The sequence below is a fragment of the Mchenga conophoros genome, linkage group LG19, assembly GCF_057382185.1.
Source record: "Mchenga conophoros isolate Kocher_MC1m ecotype Shallow Benthic linkage group LG19, M_conophoros_male_GT1.1, whole genome shotgun sequence".
Lineage (NCBI taxonomy): Eukaryota > Metazoa > Chordata > Actinopteri > Cichliformes > Cichlidae > Mchenga > Mchenga conophoros.
Genome location: NC_140544.1, coordinates 19956556 through 19974877, shown reverse-complemented (window position 1 = coordinate 19974877; position 18322 = coordinate 19956556). Strand labels below are relative to the sequence as shown.

The window sequence follows — 18322 nt, the reverse complement described above, 5'->3', positions numbered from 1 at the left end:
ACTCCCCAGTCACCAGATCTCAATCCAATAGAGCACTTTGGGATGTGATGGAATTGCATATTCATATTATGAATGTGCACCCAAGAAATCAGCAACTGTGTGATTGTATCATGTCAAAATCTCTGAGGGACGTTTCCAGCACCTTGTTTAATTAATGTCACAGGGGGTCCAACCCAGTACTAGCAAGATGCACCGAATAAAGTTGTTTCCAGTATATTTAAACAGAATAACATGACACAATGAAACTGTGTTTGAATGACTCACTGTACAATACTTTTTCATATGAGCATTAAATCTTATCAGGAGTATTGCTATTGCTAACCTCACTGTCACGTTCAAAATGAATCAGTGAAATGCTGATTAAAAAAAGGACATGAGATCTAATTTATGCAGAAAAACTGTGCTTGCATTGGTAACGCTTATGTTTGTACAGGAGATATACTCATGTAGTTTTTTTTTCTTCTCACTTTCACTTCCCACACAGTGCAGTCTTTGTTTCTGTAAGGCTGTGTGCATTATTGTATTTAAATAAACGGAGGATGAATGCAAGCAGAAAGCAGTTAAATATCAGCCTACGCCAACACTGAAACGGTTTCATTTGTGGGGACAGATGTACAAAGCTATTGTGCCATATAAGTAATATTCAGCTGACATGGTTTGCTTTTCTTTTTCCGTCTGGCGAATGAAGACACTGATGAAGAGTCAGATGGTGCCATTCATTCTCTGCAGCATCTGCAAAGCTTTCTGAGATAAACATTTCACATGCACAGGCTAAATAAATCACAACTCGAATAAACACACGGCTGCAAATCTCCAAACCAGTCTGCTGCCATTGTATTTAGATGTGTTAAGATCATATACAATTCATTTCATTTTCAAACCGTAGTGTATCTTAAAATAGATCCAATTAAAATGTCCCTTAAATCTTCATCAAAGTCCTTTTGGATTACTTTTCCAAAAGTCGTCCAGCTGATTTCCCACACATCAAAAAAAAAGTGAAGTTGGACCTCAAAAATGTCACCAAGTTAAAAGCAATAACTCAAAGTTCATCTTATAAATCCTCCTTAAAGTGCAATGTCGCAATAAAATGATTAGATAAGAATAAATACTCTGCACTACAATTGCACACACGCACAGAGATGAGGAGTTCCACTGGGTTTGTGCTGCATAAGATGATGATGATGAGGAGGAGTGTTCAGTTCTGGGCTGTTACAGGCAGCGAGGAGTGCAGGTTAAGGCGCACCAAGTTTGGTAACACTGTTTCCTTTCTAAATGTTACGCCTGTGATTTCATGCTTCTGTCCCCCTCCAGCCAATATTCTTCTGTCTGCATCTCTGTGAGTCGGGACACGGTCCTCTGGAAGGCAAATTTTTCCTCTTCGCCGCTGAAGATGGACAGACTGCTGGCTTCTTCCTGTTAGACATTGGACATGTTACAGTTTACTTACACACGACTTTGGGGCAAAAAAAGCCATTAATCAAATGGTGGCAGTCTAATAAAACGATACAACCTCCTCACTCTCAGATCTTTCATCTTTACATGTTCAGACAGATTATTCTATTTTTACACTCGTTCAGTGTTGTATTTATGGGTTTAATAGTTTCCAAATTAGATGTTCCAAAAGTAAAAATTGGATTTTCATGAAGTGGAAAATAAAATCTGTGGAACCACTAACTTGAATAGATAAATTTTAAGTTAGTATTTCTATTTTGGTAAAAATTATTTCTATGGTAACATGCTTCATCTCTCTTCTGACACAGGAAACAAAACAACCTGTAGTCTTAAATGCTTTTAATTCTTGACTAAGCTACTTAACTTTTACAAACCTAAAGTTAAGTTTGCAAATCTCATAAACCAGCATTTTAGTCACAATAGAGCAAACCAACCATATCAAAGGTTTAAACAATGAAAACGTTCAGTGTGAAGAAAAAAAGAACTCATTTTGAATCTGAAGCGACGGCACCATGTTTATCACTGTGTAGCAATCTCTCTTCTTTTAACAACAGTTTGCAAACATCTGGGAACCGAGGAGTCCAGCAGGCTTTTGGGAGAGATATGTTGTCTTATATGCGATGTGAGCTTTTGGTCCTTGTGGGCAAGCATTGTGTTGCTGAAATAGCCGAGACTTTGTTAAGATGGGAGCACATGCCTTTAGGCCCTGAAGATCACAAACATCCAACATTGATACAAAACTGTACCATCAACCCCCAAACGGTCATTGCACATGGCTGCCCCTCCCTCAGCCTGGTTTTTCCTTCCCACTGTCACCAAGGGGGTTCACTTGATTGTTGGGGTTTTCTATGTATTACGGTAGGGTCTTTACTCTATAATATAAAGCGCTTGGTGGCTGCTGTTGTGATTTGGTGCTATAAAAATAAAACTGAATTGAGCTGATTTTTAGCTTCGTCTCTTACACATGGACCTTCAATTTTACATTCAAGGTCATTATTCTGAATTTTTCTACAATTTGTGGTTTTTTTTTGCAGATCTCTGCCCATCTTTACTTTTGAGAAACAGCCTTTCTAACACGCACTGTTTATACTCAGTCATGTTACTGACGTGTTGCTAATAAACATAATTAGCTGCAAATGTTCCTTCCAGCGTTCTTTTTAGTATCGCTCACTTTTACAGCCTTTTGTCATCCCCGTGGCAACCTGTTTGAGACATGCTGCTGCCATAAAATTCAACATGAGGTAATAATTTTAAGGAAATAATAAAATGTGTCAGTTTAAACATTTTAAAGTTTTATGTTTTACTGTGAATACGATTTGGGTTTATGAGATTCGCAAATTCTGTTTTAAATGGCCTTTCACACAAAAATGTACACATTAATTTCCACTATTTTATGTTACTAATACACTTCAAGGATGGACTTGTATTTTTTCTAATAAAAAAATGATTTAGGAACAAACTGATACTGGTTAAAATGATTCTTACAGTTTACACAGTATGTGCTGACTTACTTTTAGCTGTGTGCTCTGGGTTTCATTTACTGTCAGCCGTAGGCCACAGAGGCCTTAATCATCTGTGTTTACCACCAAAATTACCCAAATCTGGTTTCTCTGTGGAAACAGAGTCACCGCTTACCCTTTTCAGCCCCAGGTCATCCATCAGGATGTGGCCCTCGTCGTGGCTGTGATCCCCATCTTGTACAAAAATATCCTCCAGCGGGTGATCTGCGAGGATCACCACACGTACCTGAAACGAGACAAATTTAGTGTTAAATTCCCGTGTTTGGTGTTTTAGCGCAGATTTAATGTGCATACAAACAAATGAAGGAATCGTACCTTGTGTTCATAGAGGGCATCCACAAGCGTAATGAGCCGCCTGGCTTGAGTTTTTTTGTTCACGGTCAGCAAAGGAATGTGTCGAATGAAGACTGTGTCAAACAGCCTGGATATCTCTAGGTAGTCACTCGCTCCTAAAGGCTGGAACATTTATATTCAAACATATGTATGAGGTGTCCACAAGCAAGACTTCCCGCACTGGTTTGAGTCATTTTTTCATTTCCATAAGTTTTTCACCAAACTACACTTTGCATAAAATGTTTACTAGAAACTTCAGACTCTGCTGCTTTGTATTAGTCATTTTCTTTTGTCTTGAGCATAAGCAGAACCAAAAGCGAGTCAGTCGTTTAAACAGACCCCTTTCATTTCCCATCATTGTGAAGGAAACCAACTAGATTAAAATGCAGGGAGAGGTACATAAAATAAAATACATCTGAATTTATTTGATGTGACGTTAAAGCAATAAAAACTGGTGCAGTAAACATCTGATAACAAGTGTTCGAGGGCTTTGCAGCAGGACTTTGTCATCAGTATGCAGAAAACCAGTCATACTGCAACTCTGAAAACACACACATCTGCACGTTTTTACTAGCAATGGGAAACTAGTAGCTCAAGATTGTGGCGAGTGGTTTGCAAATTTGAAGGAAAAAAACAAAACAAAAAATACTGCACTCTTGTGGTTGAGCATACCATTGATTTCCCTTTTTAATAATAGACTTCTGATACAAAGTCAAAACAAGCCCAATTTGTGCCATAAAATAAAGCAAACTACTTTTTCTCCCATATTAAACCTGCCATACCACATAATCTAAAAATAAAAGATGACAAACAGTAATTATAACATATGATCCATCACACAGTGTGTCTGTAAAAGAGACTCACTCTATCACAAAGCTCCTCAAACGTACAGTCTGCGATGGTCCCGCACGCTTTGTTCAGACGGACTTTTCTGTTGTGGACGTTCAGAACTCTTGGTCGTGTTACTGCAGAAAACATTATGTTCAGCACTTTATATAATGAGCAGGTCATCAGTAAAATGCTGCAGTGACAGAGTGCTATTTTGAAAGCAGACTTACTGTCATTCTGTTTAAAAGCCAGCTCGTCAAACATTTTATCGAGGGTCGTTTCTGCATCAGGTTCACTGGAACTGCAACAGATGTAACAGGGAAACATTAAATAGGAAAAACAGTGCAAATCACACAAAGCAAAATCATCCCCCTGTCTTGTTTTACAGTGAGCATTTCTTACAGGAAGTAGAGTTTTCCAGATGAGGGTCTATTCTGTTTGCGGTAGTCAATCCCAGAGTCCAGGCGAAGAGTATGGCAATATTTCTGCAGGAGGAAAAACATTTTACAGATAAATACTGCGATGCCACACGTGGTAGCCTCAGCAGCAGAAGATGACTTCACTTTACCTGCAACACTGCAATAAAAGGCACAAAGTTGACTCTCTGCAGGCCGTTTTTATACAAGTCTGAGGAAACAGAAAGAAAAAAACCATTGTCACATTTGCTGTTATCTGGCATACATCTAAATGGCTTTCAAAGTGTTATAGAAGACCGATTACGCTTTCTTGTTTTCTGTAATTTGTAGCCTCAAATCACATTTAAGCTTGTAAACGTGGTCAAGATGACCTGATCATGTTCAAACCAAGCGTCAGAATGAAGAAGAGGGGGGACTTAAGCGACTATGAATGTGGTGTGGTTGTTGGTGCCAGATAGGCTAGTCTATTTAAGAAACTGCTGGTCTCCTGGGATGTTCCCACACAATCATCTCTAGGGTTTACAGAGAATGGTCCAAAAAATGAGAAAATATGGCATGCGCAAATTCAGTGGGTGAAAATGCCTCATTGACTCAGAGCTGACTCAGGTCACAGGAAAGTGGCCAGATTGCTTTAATGTGACAGGAAACTCAAATAACCACTTGTTACAATGAAGGTATGGAGAAGAGCATTTCTGAGTGTTTCTATCGCCTCTGAGGAATATTTCCAGCACCTTGTTGGATCTCTACCACGAAGAATTAAAGCAGTTCTTTCCAACCTCATACTACCAAGGTGTACCTAATAAAGTGCCTGGTGGGTGTATACTCTATACTGTTACAATTTAATTCGGATATCGAGGTCACTGGATGTAAAATTAACCCCTGTGGGTTAAAACGCTCTAAGTTTCCAACAGTTTCTTTTTACTCTTGGCTCTCTGTGGTGTCAGTGTGAGCAGATACTCGTAACATCATCGATTCAGGCTCCTAACATTATGGATTTAGCCACAAAACAGCTCAGCCCACTTGCTGTCCAAACCTTGTGCTTGAAAGGGTCAGCCAGTAAGAAGAAAGCTGGCTTAAAAGGAGGGCGAAGTGAGGTAAAATGACTCGTTTTAAACAAATGATGAATGAGTAAGACAAATAACAGTTTGACATAGCATAACTGTTACAAATTTTAAATACAGTGGTCCCTCGTTTGTCGTGGGAGTTACATTCTAAAATTAACCCGCAATCGGTGAAATCCGCAAAGAAGCCAGCTTCATATTTTACAATTATTCTAGATGTTTTAAGGCTGTAAAACCCCTCACTACACACTTTATACACTTTTCTCAGACAGGCATGAAGATTTTCACACTTTTCTCTCTTGTTTAAACACCCTCAAAGTTCAAACCTTCATAGAAAAATAAGTCCAGTATTGTAGAATGAAACCAAAGATCAAACCCTGTTTTCAGGTTCAGAACATGGGAATAGAGCAGCTGCGAGAGAATTCAACATTAATGAATCAGTGGTACGGAAGTGGAGGAAGCAAGAAGGATGAGTTGAGAAAAGTTTGACTTATCTGACTGTTTGGTTTTGCCTAATGTGCCTTATATTCCAAAAAATACGGTAACGTCTACCTTCCTTAACCATGTCCAGAAGTCCTACTTTTTATGCGATGAATAGCATCTTCCTCTGCCTTTTGGGTGCTACCGCAGGCGCCTTTGACGGTGCAAAACGTTTTATCGACATTGTTGTGTTTGTTGGGGAGAAAACTTACAAACATACAGTGCAGCACTTCAGAGTCACACTGCTAGCGATCGAAGATTTATGTAAATTTGACAAGCTGAACGCATTCTGTACTGGACAGGAGACGCAGCACGAGTTTGATTGACAATAATAATAACTTTATTTATAAAGCGCTTTCAAACAAAGTGCTGTACAATTAAAGAGATAAATAAAATAAAAGTGATACATAGCAATACAGGTAAAAGACACAATACAAGTTAAAAACAGTAAACATTTAAAAACTAAAAGCCATAGAATTAAGACATTTAGGATAGGGTGAACAAATGTGTCTTCAACTTAGTTTTAAAAACCTCCACAGAGCATGCCTGGCAAATATCTTGAGGGAGGTTGGTCCACAGAAACAGGGCACGAAAAGAAAAAGCACGCTCTCCAATTGTCTGTTTTCTGGCTCTAGGAACTTTTAAAAAGGCCAGAGTCCTGAGATTGTAGAGCACGGGATGGGACATAAAGGTGTAAAAGGTCGGAGAGGTATGAAGGTGCCAGTCCGTTTAAAGCCTTGTAGGTGAGCAGCAGGACCTTAAAATCTGCTCGAACCTGACAAGGTAGCCAAAGCAGAGATCTAAGAACAGTGGTAATGTGCTCAAATTTCCCAGTTCTTGTTAAAATGCGAGCAGCTGCATTTTGCAATGGTCTACAGCCAATCAGGACGCAGAACACAATGTGCTGTAACAACAACAAAAATAAAAAGCATGCAAAATTGCACAAACAAAAAAAATAAAATCAGTGAAATAGCGAGGCCGCGAAAGGTGAACCGCGTTATAGCGAGGGACCACTGTAACACAATATTTATTATTGCAGTTGTTTTTGTCAAATGATGTATGCACATGTTTTCTTTAATATGATGAATAATTTCCTGAATGTGATTATAGCTTATACATTTCTGATTACAATCCCATAGGATTGTGCTTTAAAGGCATTATTTGTTTTTTTATGTAAACCAAAGGAGTTTTAAGCCGTGTTAAGAACACATTTATAATCATATTACACTAGACATTACTTACCTACAGGCGGACGATTAGAAGTAGCCACAACAACAACACCGTTTAGAAACAGATTCTCAAAAAGCTGCTTGAGAATCATGGCGTCTGCAATATCAGTGACCTGAAATGTGGGTAAAGCACAACAACATGATTGTTACATGAGGTTACATGTTATAGAGACTAAATGTTTTTTTACAAGATGATTTAAAAGTACCTGAAACTCATCGAAGCACAACAGACAAGCCTCCTCACTGATTTCCTCTGCAACCGGAGCAATGGGATCATAAGACTTGGCCATTTTTCCTGCTTTCCTTTTTGGCATACTCTGTTTCAGCCGATGAATCCCTGTAGATTGAAAAGATAAATGCAGTTACTGTTAATCGTAAGTCTGAAGAAGAGACAAATACAGATCCCAGAAAAACCAAGTGGAAAATGCAAACTACCACATTCTTACAATATTATAATATTAAATATTTTATGTATAATAAGCATGCAATAGGGTTAGGGTAACATATAGGGTAACATATATTGTTTTGCACAAGACTCTTTCTCTTCTATATGGCTTTCTGCACAGGATATTGGAAAAAGTTGCCATTATTAAATAATTGTTTCTGCACAACTTTCTCTCACATCGTTGTGCAGGAATTTTGCGCCCTCCTCTTTACAACATACGTTTCGTTCATTGAGGTTTGTGGGGTTTTTTGTTCATTCCCAACCCTCTTAATGTCCCACCACAATATTTCAGTTAGCGTGAGGTCTGGATCATTACAACACTGATTCTTGTCTTCTTCAGCTGTTCTGTTGTAGGTTTCCTGGTGTTCTTGGGATCGCTTGTTCTTGGTCCAGTTTGGACCGAGCTTTAGCTGTTGGACAGATGGCCTCACATTTGACTCTAAAAGGCTTTGTTATAAAGATGAATTCACGGTCAGCTCAATGAGCACAGTGCCCAGGTCCTGTGGCTGCAAAGCAAGCCCAAATAATCACCCCTCCACCGCTGTGTTTACAGTTCTTATGAGGTGTTTGTGCTCATATGCTGAGTTTAATTTGCTACTTACCCTCTTAATTGCTATGGAAGCAGTAAGGCTGTACTTAGAGTCCTCTTAAATCTTTCGTTTCACATGACTGTATGTGAAGTACTGCTTAAACTGGAGGAAATACTACAGTATTTCAAAGGTAAATGTTTTGAATCTCCACAAATCAAATCACAGAGAAATAAATTTAAAAAACAAAACTGTGTCTCATGCTAGAGCTTTTACCATTAGTGACAAGTGGATTTTCGTAAATACACAAAAATCCTTACACAGCTACGTTTAAGTGGCAGGAGTGGCACGATATATCCAAATGGATTATGTACTGATGTAGAAAAAAATATATATTTGCAATCTTCTTTAACGGCACAGATACAAGAGACTTGATTTATCTGGAACAAAACTCCAGTATTTCTTTTTGCCAATAAAACAAACACACCTTATCTTCCCCCACATGTTCACTAGAAGCAGAGAAAGTCCAAAGTTGCATTGATAAACACAGCTCACCCCCCCTTTTTCTCTTAAATGCAGCTTAACTAACAACTGTACTCACTTTTATGCACGTCTAACATAAAACCATGGAAATGAACCCTCTTTTTGTTCTCAGTCTCCACATATGAATAAAACATGTCCATGACCATCGTTTTCCCCGTGCCTGAAACAAACGAACAAAACAAAAAGATCTTCTGAGTTTGGAAAAAATCTTAATTTCATTACATTGAGATATGCAATTCTGTGAGTTCCATGGCTTACCAACATCACCGTAGATGTAGTAACCTTTGGGAGGCTTTGGTTTTGTGAAAAACTAAAAGATGCAGAGACAAGTAAAAATGAGCAAAAATCATCATTATAAACTAATATAGACAAATAGATGGCAAATTATTTAGGAATCTTTCACTAATTCCTTTTTTTAAAGTGTGATCTGAACAAAGCATGCCCAACACACAGGCTTTTTTTTTTTAAGGAATCACACCCAGTAAGAGCGCAAGTTATGTCAACAAAGCCTACAGCTGATGAGACTGAGTGAGAAGATAAGAGAAACACTGTAGAGTCAAATTTTAAAAAGGCATGCTGCTGAAATTATCAGCAAAGAAGATAAAGCATGAAAGAGAGCCGCTCTTACGTTCCTCAGATTTATGTCACACAGTGGTAACCTAACGAATGTGAAAAACAGAGCACAGGCAGGGTGGAGTGTGTTGACAGGATGGACAAGCTGGACTAGAAAGAGTACATCAGAGGGGCAGCTCAGGTTGAGCAGTTTGGAGACAAAGTTAGAGAGGAGAGGCTGAGATATTTTGGACATTTGCAGAGGAGGGACAGTGGATATATGGGATGAAGGATGTTGAATATGGAGTTTTAAGGCAGGGGGAAAAGAGGATGACCACAGAAAAGATTCATGGATGCAGAGGGTTGGTGTGACAGAAGAAGATACTAGGAGCAGGGTGAGATTTAGGCAGATGATCTGCTCTGGCAACCTCTAACTGGAGGAGCAACAGAAGAAGATGAAGACAAAGTAGTAAACTGAAAAACCACGTTTCACAAGTCATCATTAACACTGGACTTTCTGTGTTAATGTTTTTGAATGTGAAACGGTCACATGTAGAGCAGCACAGTGGTGTAACTGTTAGCACTGTTGTACCCTGGGGCCTTTTCAGTTTAATGCATAATTATTTATATTGCACCAAATCAAAAGAGCAGTCACCTCAAGGCACATATTACATAGTAAGACACAGTTTTCATGTGCTCAAACGGCTTCTCTCCGGGTACACCAGTGTCAAGTGGGACTGGCTCCAGTGCCTGAATTGAATAAGCAGAAAATGGATGGATGGATGGATGGACAGGAAATAGGGAAAATATATCAAATTTATGGTAGGTAACATGGCCAAAGGGACCCCTGTATATATAATCCATCCATCCTCTTTCACTTATCCAATTCAGGGTTGTGGCCAACCCCAGCTGCCATAGTTGAGCACAGGGCTAACACATGTGAGCTACCACTCACATGCACACCTATGAACAATTTAGAATTACTGGTTAACCTAACCCCGCTAGGAAGCCGAAGTACCCAGAGAAAAGATACACAGACACGGGGAGAACATGCAAACCCCACACAGAAACGCTCTGGCAAGATGGTGGATTCAAAGCCAGGACCTTCTTGCTGTGAGGCAACAGTGCTAACCCTCCCTCCACTACAGCCACCTACCTGAGTACCTTAGGTCTGAATACCTAAGTATCCTTATGCAAGATGCCCCATTCATTGGAGTGTGAATGCTACACAATAACAGCATTTTATTACTCCAAAACCTTTGTGATACTCTGTGATGCAAAAACACTTCATAATTTGGATAATGACTAAGTTAAAGGCTGAGTAAAGTTGGACAAATGTAAAGATTAATCTCTAATATTGCCAACATTGTAAACCACGTTGCTCTGCACTAATATTCACTTAATATTATTATATTAATAATAATAACAACATAAGTTGGGGCATGCTTCTACCTACCCTGGAGAAGACAGATGTCGGGGTGTTGCTGTATCCTCTCAGAGTTTTGTGCAGCTCGTCCAGTTTCTGCATCACCGCTTTCTGGTGCTCATCCACCCGCAGCTTCCCATCTCTGATCAGCCCGGTGTAGTGATCCAGGGGGCCGCTGAAGCCGGCGGCGCTAACACCGCTCTCCTCCTCCGCCTGCCGGACTTTCACAGAGTAGCCTTAAAAACCGTAACAACACGCACGTTACCGATAAGTTAGCTCTCCGCAAAGATTTTAGACCACTACGACAACGATTTTTGGGTGATTCGGACAGTAACGATAACGTTGCTCTGGTGGGCGAATAGGAAGAATTAGCGGGTAACGACTCTGACAGCTCAAAGGGCAGGAAAAACCGACAAGCATAACAAGGTAAGTTTGAAAAAAACCTCAAAAATATGCATTATGCCAGGTTAACGTGGAAAAGCGTACACTAACTAATTATGTTAAGTAAAAGTAGGACAAGGTTATGATTAGAGCCGCGGACGGTTACTTTAAACAGTCTAAACTGACTGAAAACAAACCTCACCTCTTCTGTGGAACTCGCTGAGAGATTTCAGCAGCTTTCCGGAGGAATGTTGCTCTTTAAAAAGAAGCCTTAAGCCCAAAGAAGCTGAGGGTGACATCTTCATAGACAGCGGTACGCGCGCCGCCATCTTGGATTCAAATTCTGTCAATCAAACTTTATTAGCAATGACATTTTCAGTCGTTTTTCGGCCAACAGGAGGCGACAATTCACCATGCCAGATTATTTAACAGCACCTTTCATTATATACTGTCCGTATAAAAATAAATACGAAAAACGTAAGTAAAATAATATTGCATTTTAATTATGCGTAGTAAATGTGCTATTGCATCCTAAAAATACATTTTCAAAGGCTATATTATTATTGCGTGTTGCCACTTCATAATGTTATACACTTAATACATCTCTGGGGTTTCGGCTAGTAGTCAGGCAAAAGAAGACCTCTAAAAGCATCACTTTCAGCTCTGGGAAATTGTGTGTTGTTCGGTATAATTACTTAATTTAAAAATGTATTGCTAGATAATTTCTTGAATAATTAAAAAAAACTAATTTGCCTAAATCTCACGCTGCACGCACACCTGATTTGTCCTCTGTGACTGTAATATCAAGTGCAGCAGTATCATTGACTTCACTGTATGACTGTAGGGGGTAAATTAATGCCAGATATAGTCTTTCTTCGCCCACCCGGAGTAAAAAAAAAAGGGAAAAAAGCGTTTATTCAAATTAATGAGTAATACATTTGAAACACAAAATGATAAAACATGCGATCTTCACAGCAAAAATCCACATGGAATTCTTCATATTTTCACAATAAGATTTTAATGTTAACATGATTATTTTGGACAGCAGCTATTTATTTTATTCACTGTAACATATCACAAAAAAAATTCCTGCAGCTCCAGCAGCTCCCTGGTGTTGTTTTTACAAACAGAAAGCCCAAATATATTCAGCGTGCTCTCATGCATAACAAAGAAAAGCCCTGATTCCTCTCATCTGGAAAGCTCGAAGCAGGAATTTTTAAAACATTTTTTTATAATCTGGGTCATTTTTACTTAAGAACATGACTAAGATGATCATTTTGATAGACGTTATAGGTTGATGAATTTATCAACAATTCACCAAAGATCTAAATATAATTTAAGTATAAACCATTTAAAAGCTCACAATAACGCTGAAACAAAAACAAAAAAAGAAAAAAAGAATCGTGTTAAAAATAAATAAATAAATAAATAACAGATATTTAATTTTTATATCAACTGACAGATGCAAATCTGTCTTGGGTCTAATTGTGCCTCCGAAGCACTGAGCCTGAGTTGCAGACAAAACATGGCAGACAACTGTCAGGGCTTACAGGCTTGTTGCCATGACAACAGAGGAGCACTTCTCCCTCTCTCTCCGTCTCTCTGTCTCTTTAATGCACACACACACTGTCACTCGCTCTCTGTCTGTCTCTGTTGTACACACACACACACACACACACACACACACACACACACACACACACACACACACACACAAGCACACAGACATATATACAGTATTACAGTGGAATCCGCCTTGCTCTGAGATCTGTGCTCTGCTACTGGTAGCAGAAGAAAATATAGGAACCACAGCACGGAGCGTAGGGATACTCCACATCTTCACATCTGCTTTGGATGGTGAGTGCCTGCTAACCGGTTATTGTTTGTTTACATGCTGCATCCTTTCACAAATCTCTTCAAAATACATTTGGAGGCATTGCAAATGGCTTCTTTCCGGTTAGTTGTGCTGCTGCTGCTGGGGGGGGGGGGGTTATTTCTTTTATTTAGTAGCTGCTTCTTGTTTCCTTTCTCTTATTTTAAGAATAGGCTGGAAGCTGTCATGATAATGGTAATTCATAGCTGGGTAGCCATGGTGAAGTCAATTTCCCCCCCTCCCTCTGCCACTGCTGAATGCATTAGTCTAATGAGATGTCTGCAGCCTGTGTGCCCAGGAGCAGCAGCAGCACAGCAGCAGCAGCAGCAGCAGCAGCGGTGTGTTAACCAAAGGGAGACTAAGGGGGGCAAAAAAGCAAGATGGCTTTTCCTGCACTGCATGGGATTTAACTTTGTAGTTGCCTTTAGGCTCCTGGGACTTAAAACAAAAGGTTGTGGGCTTTCACAATAGAAGATAGCAGGTAATAGTCACCCCTCCCTCTCTCAGGTTTATTAGTGTGTTACGAGTGCAGGATGGAGGTGCTGTTTCCACCACGGCACATGCATGGCTGCCTTTGTGTGTTGTTTGATTATTATGGTGCTCAGCTGAATGCTGTTTCTCTCAGCACATTGCTCGGCTGAGTTTTCTGCAGGCTCCTAGTGTTTGGATGTTACTGTTGGTACACCTTTGCCAATTGCGTCTGCTTCCTCTGAATTCATGCTAATGCTGCACTCTAGTATGCAGCGGCTACAGAGGAGTATTGATGTGCAACTAAAGTGCATGTTTTCAATGCGTTGCCCTTGCCCTTGTTTGAGCTCACTCATTGTTTCCTTTGTGTCCAGCTACAAATGAGCGTACCTGCAGTGACGGCACAGAAATCAGACGGCAACAACGGTGAGATGCAATCAGCTGCAGTGGCTCCCTCCTTCATTCCCAGCCAGGCGGGGAAGATACCGGGCAGGAAGAGAGGGAGACCTCCGCTCCGCAATGTCGCCAAGATGGATTTTCCTAATCGCTACCCTGAATCGCTCCCTCCACTCAAAGTGCCCAAGAAGAGGGGGAGAAAGCCGGGCTTCAAGGTCAGCCAGATGGGAAAGGGGAAGGGGGGCTGGTGGATGAGTTGTAGTGTGTGTGGGTGCAGTGTGTTTAAAAATACATGTGTATACAGACAGGGAGACTCCATGCCCTTCAGATTTTGTGGGATCCCAGCATAAACAGAGTTGGAGTTAACATCTGTGAGGCTTTGTTCTGTTGTGTTATGGAATTATTTTTTAGCCTAAAGAGGACATTATTATCAGCACATTTGTTTTCTTTTCATACAGGCCAAAGCATGAAAACTACAGTGTTAAACAATCCTAACCCTCCCTGCATGATTTAGTGTGCATAAATAAATGATATTTCCAAAACAGACATAGCAATACAAAACCCCCTTCTTCCTCTCCAGCTCAAACCCAGGATGGTGATGACACCACTGGCTATTTCTCCACCCAGCAGCACCCCAGAGCCCGATATGAGCTCCATTCCTCAGGATGCTGCCACCATCCCCCACTCTGCCACGCCCCAGGTGCTCACAGGTAAAATACAATACGCTGTTAATCCCACTTAAGAAGCTTTAAAGTGCTTCTCTGTTAGCTTAAAGACAAAAAAGCATATGATCTCTTTTTTCCCCTTATGTTTTTCTGCTATTTCTCCTTTCCTTCATTTTCCTCATTTGTGTTTTCCAGTCTGTATCTACATCAACAAGCAGGCGAACACTGGGCCCAACCTGGACAGGAAGAAGATCCAACAGCTTCCCGATCACTTTGGGCCCGACAGACCCTCTGTGGTGCTTCAGCAGGCCGTTCAGGGCTGCATTGACAGTGCTTTCCAGCAGAAAACGGTGTTCACTCTCCTCACGCAAGGCTACGGAGGAGAAAAAATATCAGGTGTTGTACAAAGACCCCCTTCAGGTGTTGTTATCTGTTTGTTTAATAGCTTCTTTAGCACACTCCCTAAGGTGTTACTGGGAGAGAAAAAAATATTAAAGGTTTCATTGTCTGACTTATAAGAAACTTTTGTCTAAGCTGCATTTCAAGTGGTCTTCTGTTTTGCTCTTCCAGCCACATTTGATGGGAAGCAGCATCTTCTGAGCCTCCCCGTGGTGAACAGCATCGACTATGTGCTTCGTTTTCTGAAGAAGCTCTGTCGCAGCTTGCACTGTGAAAACCTTTTCAGTGATCAGCCCATTACACAGCACAGCGGTGGCTCCTACCAGTCAGATGGTACTTCCAAATTAAGTTCTTGAACTAATATAAACAAATACTTTGAATCTGTGGGGGATTTTTATCACTAACAGAAGTCTCCATCATTTCTTTAGCTGAAACATCAATGGCTGATGACTACCATTTAGACCAGTCAGATGGCAAACGCTACTCCGTTGACCCTGGCGATTCCGCTTTCAGCTCCATAAGTTCGTCCTACTCACCAAAGTCCACCTACGGGTTTCGCTCTTCACAGCAGTTCTCTAATGGCTCAGCCTCCATGTGCAGGCAGTCATCCACCAGCCCAAACGCGTTCCCGGAGAGCAACAGGACAGGTATGACACCATCAAGAGATAAATCAAGCATTGATGCGGCCTTTATTTTTCTGAGATACAAAAGTAACTCTCCATCTTTCATTTGTTCTTTCTTGAGGTTATAATGTGTCTTCAGAATCGCAGGAGTCCAAGGCTCCGCCCAATAAAGACCCATCCACCTGGTCTGTGGAAGATGTTGTATGGTTCATCAGGGATGCAGATCCCCAGGCTCTAGGTCCTCACGCAGATGTCTTTAGGAAACATGTAAGTGTTATGCTGCTGATTTACCTGGCTAGACTAAACCTCAGGTCCTCACTGAGTTTCACACCATCTTCCTCTGCCTTTCACAGGAGATAGATGGAAATGCTTTGTTACTCTTAAAGAGCGACATGATCATGAAGTACCTCGGACTCAAGCTGGGGCCGGCCTTGAAGCTTTGCTACCACATCGACAAGCTTAAGCAGACTAAGTTCTGAAAACTGACTACAGTTTGTTAACCTCTTAAATCCAGCAGGATATTTGAGGAAGGTCACATCTGGGGAAGGCAGGTCTGTTAGCCAATGGGAAGAAAGTAGAGTCATGAGGTGTGCCACTTCATTTAGAGTTCCCGGAAGTCAGGTGCATCTGTTCCTTATCTGCCCCAAAAGTACAAAAGCAAATCAGTTATATGAACTACTGAATAACTATATTGTTTCAGTCTTTCATTTATCTCTATCATAAAGGTATTTGTTGGTAACTTTAGCACTTTAACATTAGCAAGGTCACATCACAAGACCATATCCATCTAAATTCTGTACATGTTAGGTTAACTAGTATCACAGATTAGTTTGGTTCTTACATCGTAAAAATCTGCACATATTGATTTTTTCTTTAAAGTTTCTATATCAAACATGATAATGAGCATCATTTAATAAACTTATTATTCATTTGGAGTTATTTTTATGGTCACCATATTCAGCTCAACTTAAATCTTTTAACTCCAGTTTTGGTCTCCACCACCTCCTAAAATGCTAGATGCTCCTTTTTTGTTCACTGTTGGGCTCCTAATTCTGACTGTCAGCCCTTTAGTGCTGAGCAGATGAAGTATAAATGGGTTGTTGAGAGACTCTTCACTCAAATCTGTAGTGGCAAAAAATGACGGTATGAAAAGAAGAAGCTACTTTCAGCTACTCCCTTATTCACAAAGGGTCTCCACGTGTTTGTTTTTTTACACCAGATTCCCTTCCTGACATCCTAAGGCACCTAAGGGATTTGTGTCTCCTTCCAGGATTAAACTGGGGATCTTTAAGTTGTTAGGTGACTGCGTAAACCACTGGACTATGCTATGAGATTGACCCAAAATAGCCAGACAACTAAACAATAAGCAAACACCGTGTAACGGTAAATAAAGCCAAGAGGAGCTGACGATTCAGTCGCTGCATCCATTGTGCACTACAGCCAACCACCTCATACTGATTATAAAACACGCGGGGGCAGAGAGACTCGAACATTTTGACTTTGAACTGGTGCACCTCAGACCTGGACAGCTTACTCCCTCATTGGCTTACAGAGCAGAAATTTTGCTAAGTTTCCCAGAGCTACGATTCATCCCTTCCTCTTGTCTTGTGTCTGGCATAAAGTTTGATCTAAACCCATCATATTGTGGAATACATCCTTCATACGCATTATATAACATATTTGTAATCATTAAAATCTCTTTTGTCTCACAAACCTTCATTGGCAGAACATCTGTCTGCTGCAGATTATATATACAGTATATCCGTCATCAGACAAACAATGTATAACAGAAAACACTTTATACCTTAAGAAAGTCTCATTTTGTCAAATGTCACTATCAGATCTCGTTTTCTCGTTTACCAAACTGAAAAAACATATCTACGAGTGTATTTAAAAAAAACGGTGCATTAAAGACTACGTCGCTTTTTGATTGAGAGATTTAGAAAATCATTTTTGATACTATTTTTTCACATTACTGTATGACGAAAAAGTAATGTTCCCATTGAATTTGCCTTTCTTTTTTAATTATAATTTTCATATTAAAAACAGTACAGCCTAACAAAAACAGAACAATAGCCTACACAGAAGGACAGCAGCTCTCTTGTACATACACATATAAAGAAAAGCGAGAGCTTTGTGAACGTGATATATTAATGTTTTAATATGCAAGATTGTTACACGCCGCCTATCTCCATAGCCTCTTTATGTACAGTCATAAGAACATTTTTTTTAAATTATATGTTTCTATGTTTTTATTGAGCATCAGTGTTAATACACAAGTTGTCAGAACACACGAAACACTTAAATGTTATACTGAGAAAACCCAAAAGGCCATGTAAATGGGTATATAAGATGATATTGCTTTTGTATACCACTTTTGGTGTACAGTATGCATCCTTTTTTAATCAATTAACCTTTGTAAGTGAATGCTGCTGTAAAGATATTCCATGTAAGCCATGCCTAGTGAGATCAAACTAAGCTGTTTTATTTTGAAAGTCACTATGAATAAGACTTTTAGAGAAAGCTGAGTGGATCAGTGCTCTATACCGGTGCTAAAAGTTATCAACGTATTCAACTGTTTGCTTTTGTGTTTGTGAGATGTAAAGGAAAACATATGTGTATGCTGTATTGTATGTGAGCATTAAATTAAGAAGTCAAATAACCGGAGGTGATGTTAGAGTTATTGTAACACAATATTCGAAGGG

The 18322-nt window shown here is 39.9% G+C and overlaps 2 protein-coding genes across 5 annotated transcripts; one reads left to right on the top strand and one right to left on the bottom strand.

Annotated features, from left to right (window-relative positions):
• Nucleotides 1–191: 191 nt before the first annotated feature.
• Nucleotides 192–11530, bottom strand: afg1la (AFG1 like ATPase a). The gene is made up of 13 exons (XM_085258416.1): nt 11396–11530; nt 10843–11048; nt 9093–9144; nt 8893–8994; nt 7526–7656; nt 7333–7432; nt 4702–4760; nt 4536–4618; nt 4364–4434; nt 4170–4270; nt 3288–3428; nt 3088–3198; nt 192–1413 (listed from the first exon to the last, which is right to left on the bottom strand). The coding sequence occupies exons 1-13, from the start codon at nt 11520–11522 to the stop codon at nt 1276–1278; spliced, it is 1422 nt and encodes a 473-aa protein (XP_085114542.1). The 5' UTR covers nt 11523–11530; the 3' UTR covers nt 192–1275.
• On the top strand, nt 10990–18279 carry LOC146552124 (sex comb on midleg-like protein 4). Of its 4 annotated transcripts, none has more exons than XM_085258420.1 (8): nt 10990–11238; nt 13909–14145; nt 14511–14640; nt 14791–15015; nt 15166–15327; nt 15423–15641; nt 15739–15884; nt 15971–18279. In XM_085258420.1, exons 2-8 carry the CDS (start codon nt 13915–13917, stop codon nt 16094–16096), a joined length of 1239 nt encoding a protein of 412 aa, XP_085114546.1. In that variant the 5' UTR covers nt 10990–11238; nt 13909–13914; the 3' UTR covers nt 16097–18279. The 4 variants fall into 4 exon arrangements, with proteins under 4 accessions (XP_085114546.1, XP_085114547.1, XP_085114543.1 ...); XM_085258421.1 differs by lacking the exon at nt 10990–11238 and adding an exon at nt 12911–13050 and having other exon boundaries at nt 14791–14991; XM_085258417.1 differs by lacking the exon at nt 10990–11238 and adding an exon at nt 12911–13050.
• The last annotated feature ends 43 nt before the right edge of the window (nt 18280–18322 follow it).

Excerpts from the sequence above, each read along its gene's own strand:
- afg1la (XM_085258416.1), bottom strand. The coding sequence starts at position 11,522 with ATGGCGGCGCGCGTACCGCTGTCTATGAAGATGTCACCCTCAGCTTCT. Across the intron at positions 9,145-10,842 it reads CGACATCTGTCTTCTCCAGG|TTTTTCACAAAACCAAAGCC; the intron begins GTAGGTAGAAGC and ends TGCATCTTTTAG. Across the intron at positions 7,433-7,525 it reads TGTGCTTCGATGAGTTTCAG|GTCACTGATATTGCAGACGC; the intron begins GTACTTTTAAAT and ends CCCACATTTCAG.
- LOC146552124 (XM_085258417.1), top strand. Across the intron at positions 14,146-14,510 it reads GGAGAAAGCCGGGCTTCAAG|CTCAAACCCAGGATGGTGAT; the intron begins GTCAGCCAGATG and ends CTTCCTCTCCAG. Across the intron at positions 15,885-15,970 it reads CAGATGTCTTTAGGAAACAT|GAGATAGATGGAAATGCTTT; the intron begins GTAAGTGTTATG and ends TGCCTTTCACAG.